Source organism: Pogoniulus pusillus, chromosome 25, assembly GCF_015220805.1.
Source record: "Pogoniulus pusillus isolate bPogPus1 chromosome 25, bPogPus1.pri, whole genome shotgun sequence".
Taxonomy (NCBI): domain Eukaryota; kingdom Metazoa; phylum Chordata; class Aves; order Piciformes; family Lybiidae; genus Pogoniulus; species Pogoniulus pusillus.
In genome coordinates, this window is record NC_087288.1 from 9,466,114 (window position 1) to 9,478,885 (window position 12,772).

Below are 12,772 nucleotides of genomic sequence, written 5' to 3' on the forward strand. Positions count from 1 at the left end.
ACATTCCAGTGCTTTTAAACTCCAAAGTACTGGATCCTTTTTGAGGCAATTTGTGTAAAATCATATGTTCAATAGTGATAATCTTGCCATGATTAACCTGACGTGGCTGCAGAGATGTAAACGTTCATTTAGTGAGAGCGTTTCCACAGCTGGCCAGTGAATAAGTGCTTATTTGTAGGCCTGAAGAAAATACTCCTTTGGCAGAACTGGCACAATCTGTGCATGCTGACTTAATTGTGATCTATATTTTGGGTTTGTGGATTTCCAGCCAGTGTGTCTGCTGTGCAGTTTATCCTTGGTGCTGCAAAGTGTCTGTGCTAATAAAATACATTGGAAAAGACTAATTTAATTTTAATGACTTGCTGTTTAGTGGAAAGACTAGTAACTGTATGATCTGGAGAGAGAGGATTATTATTTTTTTGAAGAAAACAAACCCACTTAATTGTCTCTTTACATGTGTACTGTAACCTACCAAGTATTCTCAGGTTTGGGTATTTTTGGGTAGTGAGAAAGTGGATGATGAGGCTTCCACTTTGTCAATGTAAAACTGATTGCTGTGCTATTCTCCTTTTTACTGAAGCCATTTCAACTTCCTTTTGTGCAAGAATAGGGGAAGTTCAGACAGCAGGCTTGCTTTCAAACAGTTGTTTGTCTAATTTTACACTGAATCACCCAGCCTGGGAGGGACCTGTTAAAGGTCATCTAGTCTAACCCCCCAGCGGTGAACAGGGGCATCTTCAACTAGATGAAGTTACCCGGAGCCCTGTCGAACCTCACCTTAAGTATCTCCAGGGAAGGGGCCTCAACCATCTCTCTGGGCAACCTGTTCCAGTGCTTAACCACTCTCATTGTAGAGGACTCCTTCCTAACACCCAATCTAAATCTGCTCTCCTCTAGTTTGAAGGTATTGTCCATCTTCCTATCACTGCAGGGCTTTGCAAACAGTCTCCCTGCAGCCTTCCTGCAGGTCCCCTTCTGGTACTGGAAGGTTGTTATTAGGTCACCCTGGAGCCTTCCCTTCTCCAGGCTAAACAACCTCAGCTCCCTCAGCCTGTCCTCGTAGCAGAGGTGCTCCTGCCCACTGATAGTTTTTGTTGCTCTCCTGTGGACCTGCTTCATCAGGTCCATGTCCTTCCTGTACTGAGGGCTGCAAAGCTGGGCCCAGTACTCCAAGTGTGGTTTTACCAGAGCAGAGTGGAGTGGCAACTCATAGGAGAAGGGAATTAATGCCACCAGGTATGAGCAAAGGTGACTGAATAGGTGCAAGCTTCATGAATATATAGATTGGGTAATGCCAATTTTAGGAAAACTGTGTATGTGTCAATGAACCAATCATAACCAACATGAATGAAAATTAATCAGCTATTCAGCTGGGCTCTTTGTCTTGGATAAGTGAATATTGGTAAAATCTGTGAGTGATAATTTTTCTTGATTGCTCTTTACAGGAGCTCACCAGATGTTGTTACTGGCAGTGTTTATAACACCTCTTAATGATATCTCCTCCGACTTTGCAAAGTTTCTGGAGATGATAGAAACGACTTTGGACATGGAAAAGGTATGGGCCAGTGTTTGGAAAGGGCTTTACTTTGCAGTTACAGTTTCTTATTGAGCTTTACAATCTGCTCTACTCGCTGGATTTAGTTGATCATCTAAATTGTCACTTTAGCCGTAGAATACATGAAGACTGTTACTAGTATAGGAGTTTAGGATCTCTGGAGGCATTCCAAACTTGCCTGGATGTGTTCCCGAGTGATTTACTCTAGGTCATCCTTTTCTAGGGTGGTGGGGGATTGGACTAGATAATCTTCAGAGATCCTTTCCACCTCTTGCCATTCTGTGATTCTGTGAAGAGAACATACACCCACTGTCTGAAATCAGCCAGTGTAGAAATGCTTTGCCTACATGGGTGCTGTGGGCATAGAATCATATAGTCAACCAGGTTAGAAGAGGCCTCCAAGATCATCCAGTCCAACCTATCACACAGCCCTAGCCAATCAACCAGGCCATGGCACTAAGTGCCCGAAACTACTGTTTTAAAAACCTCATCAGTATGAAAAGTGAGGAAGATAATTTGCTGCTTTTTTGCATGTATCTCAGATCTTAAAATATATTCAGTACAATATGTTTATTGCACATTCCTCTGCTTCTATGAAGTTCAGTAGACTCAGTTCTATTAAGTGAAGTTCAGTCTTGGTAACTGATAATTTTACCTCTCTGAAAAGTGATTGACTTGGGTATAAAGACTGACTTTACTTTCTAGTGTAAGGACATGAGCGACAAAGCTACAATTGGCTTAGCCTTGCATCTACCCCTGTTTATAAATATTAATGATGATAGCACTGTACTTGCCAGGGGAAATTGTCTGTTCCTTGAGAGGAAAAAATTACCAAAGACAGGTGGAAGCAACATTCCTGTTCCTTAAATCTGTAATGGAAAAGGGAAAGAATGAATGTGACTGACTAGTTTGTTGTTGTTTAATACTGAACATTTAGTACACAGGCAAAACCATGAACCATTGCTTAAATGGGTAAAACAATGCCAAGGTTCGTAGTGAGTTTTGTACATTTTTTTTCCCTGTTATTTTTGTGGCAGGATTACTGAGAGGTGTTTTGAAACATACTTAATGTTAGAAACATACTTTATGCATCCTGAGGTGTATTAGAAGGGGTGTGGTTAGTTGGTTCTCCTCCCCTTCTGTTGTGTCCCGGTGAGGTCACATCTGGAATATTGTATCCAGTTCTGGGCACCTCAGTTCAAAGGAGCTCAGGCAACTGCTTGAAAGTGTCCAGTGCAGAGGCACAAAGATGATGAGGGGAATGGAACATCTGCCTGCTGAGGAAAGGCTGATGAGGGAGCTGGGGCTCTCTAGCTTGGAGGAGACTGAGGAGTGATCTTATTCATGTTTACGAATATGTTAAGGGCAATGTCAGGAGGATGGAGCCAGGCTCTTCTCTGTGCAGTGATAGGACAAGGGGCAGTGGGTGCAAGCTGGAGCAGAGGAAGTACCATGTGAAAATAAAAAAAAACCCTTCTCACTGTGAGTGTAGCAGAATCCTGGAGCAGGCTGCCCAGAGAGGTTGTAGAGTCTCCTTCTCTGGAGACATTCAAAACCTACCTGGATGTGTTCCTTTGTTACCTGCCTTAGGTGCACCTGCTCTGGTGGGGGAGTTGGACTGCATGAGCTTTCAAGGCCCCTTCCACCCCATAATGTTCTGTGTTCTCTCCAAGATGTTTCAGTCATTTGGAAAATCTGGGAGACTTTTAGGATTGTCATAATGTCAGTCTCAGCTGACTGTAGAAATCCAAGATCTATCTGACTCTGTGCCAGGCATGGTAGTAAGGGCAAGTTGTTTAACTTCTGAAAGCTGCAATGGCTTTAAAAACTTGAACATGAAGAGATTTTCCTCCAAAGGCAGAAGCAGTGCATTTTCTCTCTGTACTGTGTGTGCATTCATCAACTGCCTTTTCCTGCTGAAGGAAAGACTGTTTGATTGACGTGTTGCTGTAATTTGTGATCTATGCTAATGAAGAAATTTATAGCTTTATACTAGTTACAGACCATCTGTTGATGCAGTTTGTATGCCCTGGGACTCTGTTTTCTTTAAAACTAACAGCTGGTCTAAGCTTCACCCTTCATAGTCCAGCTCTTCAAATTTCTTTTCAGATTCTACTTCAGAAATGTTTTGCTGTCCTTCTAAACAGAATAACAAGTCAGTTATTTTTACTCAAGTCCCATAGAATCCTCTGTGTGTCAGATTGGGCTTTTTTTTTCCCATTCAGGATACTGGAAAGTGACAATTGATAAGCCAACACTTACCAAGAGAAGAAACCTTGTTCAAATATAAAAGTTGAAACTTGAACTTTGCCTTGAAATTCCTCTTAGAATTTTAGAAAGTTCAAACAAAACATCCTGCTCTGAGTGTGATTGAAGGGCAGGTTGCCATAGTAACTCAGTTATGTCAATACTCCATTCCAAAGTTATGAAAAAGAAAAATCTGAGTTAAAAAACCCTAAATTATGCCAATAATCATTTGCAATGTTACAAAAAAGAACCACCTGAGTTCAAAGACTAGGAGATGTGGTTATTCATTTACCCAGCTGTAATAAAAGTTAATCAGCTGCCACTTCCATTTCTGTGTTTCACAGCATCTTAAGTGGCCTTTGGAAAACCAATTGCTCCAATCTCCTCCTCAAATCAGGGCAACTTCCAAGTTTGTTAGTATATTTGGTATACAGTATTTTAGTATTAAGAGCACAGCCATTTACACAAGGACTTGTCTTTTAGTTTAGCTATCTAGCCTAACATAGTCCCAAAGCCTCCTGCTGTCACCCCATTCATTTGAGCACTTCTTGAAAATGTGACCCCCTTGGGTCTTATTTAATTTACTTTCCCTAGAACCCTTTGCATGTTTCCATGGGGCAACAGTGATAATATTTTGTTGATGGTAAAAGTTTACACAATGAAAATCGAGTTTCTGTTATTTAGATCTTAAAAGTAGTGCTTGCAAATTAAACATGATGTTTGCAAGGTTGTCAGAAACACAAACCTGGCAGTGGAAGCATAGGGAAGAGAGGAAAGAGAAGTGCCACCTACTTCATCTATACCTCCTGACATTGTTTAGCTTGGAAGGAAATATGTGTGTCAGCCTCCAAATCACTAGGCTGAAAATGGGTAGGGCTTTTGGTGATACTGTGTAGGCTTCTTCCCTCACCTCTTGGGTTTGTTTTGGGCAGGAATAACTGTTGCAGAAACTTCTGATTCCAAAGATTTCTTGTTTTGAAATGCTCTGCCTTGATTAGCTGCCTAAGTCCAGTCTAGCACACAGATTATGTACATACTTTTAATTTCTCCTGACTTCCCTTTTTCTCCTGCTTGCTGCTCAGTTATTTGTATGCAAAGAAACGTGCAGATGACTCTACCTCGAAATGCAGCAGTCTGTTATATATTGGTGTATTTTACGTAAATAAAGTGAATAAATGATTAGATAAATTAATTTTGCTGTCTGATCAGGGAGATGATTCTTATTTTTTGCTGCCTGCATTCATGGGAATTTTCTTATTATTTTTCCCTAGGTGGAGAACCATGAATTTCTTGTCAAGGCTTCTTTTGATCCTAATTTGACAGAATTAAGAGAGAAGATGAATGAGCTGGAAGAAAAAATGCAGTCCTTTTTAAAGAATGCAGCCAAAGAACTAGGTAGGGCATGAAACTGCCTTTGATTCTTGCCTCTTTTCTAAAGGCTTTGGAGATCAAGTGGCAAAACCTGCTGTTGAGGAGTTAAGGGATGTTTATATTGTTTTAATTGAATAGAATTATTAAAGTTGGAAAGACCTCTAAGGTTATCAAGTCCAACCTTCTACCTGACACCTCCATGACCACTAGAACATGTCTTGAAGTGCCACATCTACTTGGTTGTTGAACACCTTCATGAATGGTGACTCTGTCTCTTCTGGACAACCCATTCCAGTGCCTGACCACTCTTAATAAAGAAATTCTTCCTAATACCCAATTTTATTACTAATTTTGAGTGACTTCAGTTGTCACAGTACAATCTGTTGAAAACTGAGTAGTTTTTGGTTTATTACTTGGCTTTTTTTTCTTTTTTAAGGACGATACTGCAAAATATTTCAGAAATTGTCATGTATGTTGCAAGATACTGCAGAATTCATGTTGTAGAAGTGTAGCTCATCTAACCCTTGGTTAAGTCTGGTTTTGTTTTGCATGCTTTGAGGATTTGCACTGAAGTGTTTAGGGAGTTTTTTTCCCCTTTGCATTCTCCGGAGTGTCCGTTCAGAACATGCTACAGTTGAAGCTGGCATAGGTAGTCATGGCTGGGCTTAAAGCCATAACAGTAAGCAAATGAAGCATTTAAATAATTGATCATCCTATTAAAAAATATCCTTTTGTACGAAGCAGGCATTCAAAGAGCTAAAAAATAAACCAGAATCACCATGGTTGGCTCTGAACTCTATCAGGGCCATTACTACACCAAATAATCATTTTTTAATGCAAATACAGCAAGAAAAGCTGTCAACATCATAGTTATTTTAGGGTGCACCTTGAAAATCCTGGGTTTTGGGGGTTGGTTGGTTTGTTTGATTTTTTTTGTTTTGGTTTTGGTATACTTAGATTAAAAAAGGAAAGACAAAATTGTGTAGGGATGGAACAAGAAATCTTAGCAGCAGAAGTATGCATTAGTTGAAGGATCACAAGACTAGAACATATGGTCAGTATGGAACGTCCTTGCAGTGTGATATGAACATTGCTCACATTTCTGGAGAATACGTAGCAATATAACAGTTGTGAACCTGACTTGAGTATGCAGTTTGAGAGCATATCAATAAATCAGTAAACTTCTCTTAGGTCTGGGTGTTTCTCATACCTTCACCGAACCAAAGTCAGCATAGGTAAGAGAAGGCTACATGATGTAAACTGGCAATCAGTGTGGAGGAACGGTACAGGCTGCAGGAGTTTTGATAATACAGTTGTTTTTTTTTTTCTTTCTTTTCCTCTCAAAGGTTTGGAAGCTGGCAAAAGTATCAAACTGGAGACAAACTCACAGTTTGGACATCATTTTCGAATAACTTGTAAGGAGGAAAAAGTTCTCCGGAACAATTCAAAATATGAAATAGTTGATACCCAGAAGAATGGGGTGAAATTTACTAACAGGTATGATGTCATCTTGGTAGCTTTTCCAAGCCTGGTGTGAAAGAAACAAAAATACTCCTTTCTTGGTAATTATGCTGATAAACTTGTTTCCCCACATCCTGAATGGCTGAATCTTCACCTTTTTAATTGGCCCACAGATTGAGATACTGTGCAAGACTGGTAAGAGGGAGGAGTAGTGATATAGTTTCTGTTAAAAGCTGCATTCCCAATTTACTTTGCCAACTGTTAGTTATTTTTGGTCCTTTGACTTGGGCTAATTTCTCTGGTTTAGCTGCAGCTAGTAGCATAATTACATTCACTGTGTGTGTTTGTACAGGCACTTTCCTAAGCTGCGATAGGAAAAAGCTATTTATGTTTATCACCAGATATGACATGCAGCAGTTTTGCTGGTTATTATCTTTTGTTTCAAATCACACACACTTAATTTCTTCTCTTCCTATGTATTGGACCTAATTCTGTGACTCTCTAGATCAATCTGTTAAAAAATGTCAGTCTTCAGGCTAATTGCATTGATGCTGTTTCAAGATCTTGTCTGGACAGCAGTTCACTCGCAGGTTAGCCAAGCAACAACTCTCACTTTGTCCCTCCAGAGTTTTGAGCTTTTCTAGAACATTTTAGAAGAAACAAGGGCTACCTCAGTCATCAGATGTTTTCCATTTTGTACTTCTTTTTTTTTTTTCACTTGGAGCAAACAAAATAGTTGCATACAGAGAATCAAATAATAACTTGCGCTGAAGGGGATCTCCTGAGGTAAACTGGTCTAACTCCCCACTCAACGCAGAACCACCTTGGGAGTAAGACCTTGTCTCCAAGTTAGATAAGGTAGCTCAATATCTTTCCTAGGTGCCCATCTTTCTACTCCTGACTAGGTTGTCCTGGTGGGGCACAAGTTCCTGTGAAAGCTTTTCTAATCAGATCTAATGTGAATTTTGCTTGAAGAAGCCTGTGGGTTTTAGTGGTTTGAGTTCTTTTTCTCCTTGTGCTATGCAGCTCTTGTGGCTCTCACCTCCAGGCTGCCTTCACATTCAGCCTGGTCAGGCATCTCTCCCAGCTTGTCCTTGTATGCTATGTGTTCCAGCTCTAAATCTTTGCAGTGGCCATCTGCCTCAGGTGCAAAGACAAAACTGGAGTCAGTAACTGCAGATGTGCTCTCATGACTATTGGTGCAGGGAAAGAATCACTTCCTTTGACATGCTGGCGATGTTCTTGCTATTCCTGTCACTACGGGCTTGGCCTTCTCTGCTTCAGGGGCACACAGCTGGCTTGTGTTCAGTTGCTTGTCCGCTGGATCCCCCAGCTCTTTTATGAGTAACTCTTGTATCTACTTGTTCCCCAGTTTGTACTGTTGCATGGAATTATTTCATCCCAAGTGCAGGACTTTGCACTTGCCTGTGTTGAAATTCTTCTTCATCTATTTCTTCAGTCTGTAGATACCCCAATGCATAAGCAGCCCTGTCCTCCAGCCTACTGACAGCTCCCCTTAGTGTGGTCTTGTACTTTCAACAAGACTGTGAACATCTGAGAGTGCCTTCAGTCACACCATTAATTGAGCCATAAATAGTACCAGCCCCACTATCCACCCTAACAAGTGCTGCTAATTATCAGCCACATTGAGCAACCTCCTGACAAGATTCTCCTTGTCTGTCAGAGGCAGATCCAGGAGAGAAAACTAGTCTTTAGGTCTCCTGCATGTGTTATATATGGTAAAAAAAGCAGAGATTAATACATTATACAGTCTGGTTTAGACAAACCACACTGATTATTGCTTGATGTATAACAATTCCTGCTGGAGTTAGCATCAGGGAAAAGAATTTACTCAGAAGGAGACCTTGGGTGACAGGCATGTATGAGGAGCACTGCCTACAGGGCAAGGTTGCTTTCAAGCCTGTGATATTACTAATAGTGACTGTTTCTGTTAATTACTTACATGGTAATAAATCTTGCTCTGAAAAGGAGGACAAACATACTGCTTCATGCCAACCAGTAGATGGGTGCATTTTGTGCCAATTTACTTCGACAAACAAAGTGTAAACTTGGATTTTGTTTTAACATTCACTCAGAGGATATTTTTTCAAAACATCCCTGAATTTTCACCCAACTTTTTTTTGTTGTTCTAAATATGTTCTGAATCTGAAGAACTGAGGAAGTTAAGCTTTTCATTAACTGGAAAGATGGTACTTGGAACTTGTACTCTGTGTCATCTTTCACTTTCTCTTCTGGAACAAGCCAGTGGCTTATCAATAGAACTAGCTTCTCTATGTATAGCTAAGTTATAGTTGCTTCTGTAGATGGTACTAGAAGCATGAGGCTGACTTCTGCTTCCACTATGGCTGCACTACTAGGATGTGTCTCATGCTCAGTCCTGCAGATTCTACTCTGTGTCCAGAAATGAGCTTGAGAAGAATAAGTGCTTGTTTAAAATCTCTTTATTTCAATTTGCTGTTTGAATAACCTGTTGCTGGTGATAGTTCACTGAGGTTTTTGCTAAATGGAAGATGCTCAATGCCTTCAGCTCTGAGGTGCCTGTGATAGGACTAGCACTGGGCTCATCACATGGTTGCTTAGCAGTTGTTCTCTGCCAGTTCCATGATGTGTGACATCTTGCAAAAGGCCAGAAATTCAGCTTCAAGACTAATTCCATATCAGGTAGCATATCTATAACAGACAACTACTGTTAAGATTTTTAAGAATTATGTGTTTAGAGATGCTGGAATGGCTGGTTTGGCCCTTGTGGGTGGTACTCAACTTGGAATTAATCTTACTGATACCCTGATGTGGAGGAATTGTAGATTAGTTGCTTTGTGGTCCTTATGCTGAACCTTGCTGTTAAAAGACATGGAGACAGCTGCTATTGACTCATAGATGAAGAGGGCAGAAGTTTTGCATTGTAGCAAAGACAGTGTTGCAGCTTCTAAACATTGTGCTTTTATTCCCAGCAAACTGAGCTCCATCAATGATGAATATATAAAGAACAGAGAAGAATACGAAGAGGCTCAGGATGCAATTGTTAAGGAAATCATTAACATTGCTTCAGGTGACTATGTCAACATCACTGTGTGTCACAGTCTGGAATGCTGGGAGGATTTGCAGTTAGTTCGTAGATCCTTCTATTGAGAAGAGCCTTTCCCCAGGGATTAACGTGAAAAGTGAAGTTTGGCTTTTAGACAACTGTTACCAGTTTGAAATATATTGTCTTCTGTGATCAGCCTCTCTCCTGGCATTGCTGCAGATGTGCAGTGATGGGGTGTGTGCAAATGCTCAGTCCATAAAAGGGACTAAATGTGCCTATAAAGGCCACATCTAGCTTCCACCTGCCTCTCCAACTCTCCACCCAAATGGCAGACTAAGGGAGAGACAGAAGAGGTAAAGGATGAGAGGTGAGGGAGTGGCTCCTGAGGTCTGTGAAGGGTAGTGAAGAAAGAATGTTAATATGCAATGTAGGATCGAGTTAGTCATTGTTTAGATGATATACTTTAAAAAATACTTTCCTACTTACAGGCTATTCTTTACTGTCCTTCACCAAAAGGAGAAGAGACATTGGGAAACTTTGACTTGGAGGATTTTGTAAATGCTTTTCCAGAGGCACTGGTTCTAGCAGAACTAATCTTTATTCTTTGAAAGAGACATGTGGAAAGTGAACTCACTAATGAATATTAAGCTAAGAGCAGTTTATTAAAGATAAACCCCCACTTTCTTAAGCAGATGTGTTCATATGAGTGTGAAAGCTTCACAATCTTTGACCTGTTTTCATGCTAATGCATTTGCCACTTATACTGCAAAATAAGTAGCTCATTAGATAATTTTGTTGTTGTTGTTTTGTGGTGGGGTTATGTGTGCAGCATACTACACACAAAACCAATAAGAATTATGTATTTATATGGACAGCAAATTTGATACTATATAGTGGGATTAGCTTCAATTTGTCATCTCTCAATACCTAGTGCATTTAATAAAATCTTCTGCTAATGCTTACAGCTTCTGTGGTGTGCAGTCATAGACTTAGATACATATATGTGTATTTAAAAAGCATTTTTCTTTTCCAAGTGTAGAGGCAAGGTAATGAAAAAGACTGGATTATGGGTTTAATTCTTGAATGAAGGTGACTTAATGATCTGTACCTTGTCGATTCAGGAGATGATATTAGAGCAGTAAATGTACTCTGTACAGGTGTGATTAGTAGGTTGAGAGAGTTCTCCTCCTTCTTCACTCTGCCCTGTTGAGGCTGCTTCTGGAATATTGCATCTACTTCTGGGTCCTTCAGGTCAAGAAGGACCTCAGGGAACTGTTTGAAAGACTCCAGCACAGAGGCACAAAAACGCTGAAGGGAATGGAACATCTTCCTTGGGAGGAAAGACTGAGGTAGATGAAGCTTTCTGGCTTGCAGAGGAGGAACCTGAGGGGTGACCTCAGTCATGTTTATAAAGATGCGAAGGGCAGTGCAAGGAGAATGGAGCCTGACTCTGCTGAGTGATGTCCAGTGATAGAACAAGGCGCAGTGGGTGCAAGCTGGAGCAGGGGAGATTCTATGTGAACATAGGGAAAAATTTTGTCACTGTGAGGGTGACAGAGCCTTGAAACAGGCTGCCCAAAGAAGCTGTGGAGTCTCCTCTGGAGACATTCAAAAGCTTCCTGGACCTGTGACCTACTCTAGGTGATCTTGCTCTTGCAGGTGGGTTGGACTGGACGATTGTTCAAGGTCACTTCCAACCCTTAATGTTCTGTGATTCTGGGAGTTTTCCTGTAACTCACTGCTCACCTCCTCTGAAATGTGCATCCTGTTTCACACACGTGCTTCAGTCGACTCCTGTCCCTCATCTCTTTCCTGGAAAAAACAAACCAAAAACCAACCCCCAAAACCACCAAAATTGCTACTGGGAATGCTGGGCAATCTAGTCCAGTTGTCTGGTATCACAGGCACTGTGTCTGACAAACCTCTCCATACATTCACTTCAAAATAAATGGTTGCCGTGTTTGAGTTGTCAGTGCTGTGTCTCTGCACTGCATTTTGATGTTCATGCAGGCAGACAATATGGAAGAAAGAAGCTTACTGGATTTCCAGCCATCTTGCCATTGTGAACATTTGCTCCCCCCCCCATACTAAGATAAGCTGTTTCTCATTGCCTAATCATAAAACAAAACAATCAAGATGGCCTGACCTCTTCCTCTGGTAGTCTGAAAAAGTCTCCATGTAGTCAAAGCATGGAAACTTCAGGATTACATCTTAGGCTCTCCTAGTAGGTGGCTGCTGTCTTGAACAAAGTTGACTTTTAATGGAGATGAATTATGGGTTCGGTATAGACTTTAGGATAACTCTTCAGCAAGAACAGAAGCATTTCTGTGTTGAATTTGTGTATTTCTGTTCAAAACCAGGTTATGCAGAGCCAATCCAGACCATGAATGATGTGATAGCTCAACTGGATGCAATTGTCAGTTTTGCTCATGTGTCAAATGGAGCACCAGTGCCATACGTCCGTCCTGTCATTCTGGAAAAGGGACAAGGAAGGATTGTCCTGAAAGGTGCCAGGCATCCTTGCATTGAAGTACAAGATGAGGTGGCCTTCATCCCCAATGATGTTACATTTGAGAGGGGCAAGCAGATGTTTCACATTATTACAGGTAAATGTTTCTGTACTCTATTTTGTTTGTTATTGTTGTCTGGTATTTCCAGTAGTGATGTCCTTAAAAGAAGTAAACAAGCAACAAGCAAACAAATAGTATCCTGGGATTCATCAAAAGATGAGTGGCCAGTAGGAGAAAGAAGGTGATTCTGTCTCTCTGCTCTTGTGGAGCCCCACCTGGAGTACTGACTCCAGCTCTGAAGCCCTCAACACAAGACCAACATGGATCTGTTGGAGAAGGTCCAGAGAAGGGCAATGAACGTGATTTGGAGGGCTGGAGCACCTCTCCTGTGAGGCCAGGCTGAGGGAGTTGTGTCTGTTCAACCTGGAGAAGAGAAGGTTCTCAGGACACTTTGTAGCAGTCTTCCAGTACCTGAAAGTGGCTACAGGAAAGCTAGTGAGGGGCTATTTATAAGGGCCTATGGTGATAGGATGAGAGGTGATGGTTTTAAACTAGAGCAAGGTAGATTGAGACTGGGCATTA

The 12,772-nt window shown here is 41.1% G+C and overlaps 1 protein-coding gene across 1 annotated transcript in view; it reads left to right on the top strand.

Moving 5' to 3' along the window:
- The window catches only part of MSH2 (mutS homolog 2), a 57,627-nt gene that overhangs the window by 35,945 nt on the left and 8,910 nt on the right, over positions 1-12,772 (top strand). Inside the window, exons 8-12 of the mRNA XM_064164366.1 lie at positions 1,446-1,555; positions 5,074-5,197; positions 6,520-6,670; positions 9,607-9,704; positions 12,041-12,286. Coding sequence (XP_064020436.1) covers positions 1,446-1,555; positions 5,074-5,197; positions 6,520-6,670; positions 9,607-9,704; positions 12,041-12,286 — 729 coding nt within the window. The remainder of the gene's footprint in view (positions 1-1,445; positions 1,556-5,073; positions 5,198-6,519; positions 6,671-9,606; positions 9,705-12,040; positions 12,287-12,772) is intronic.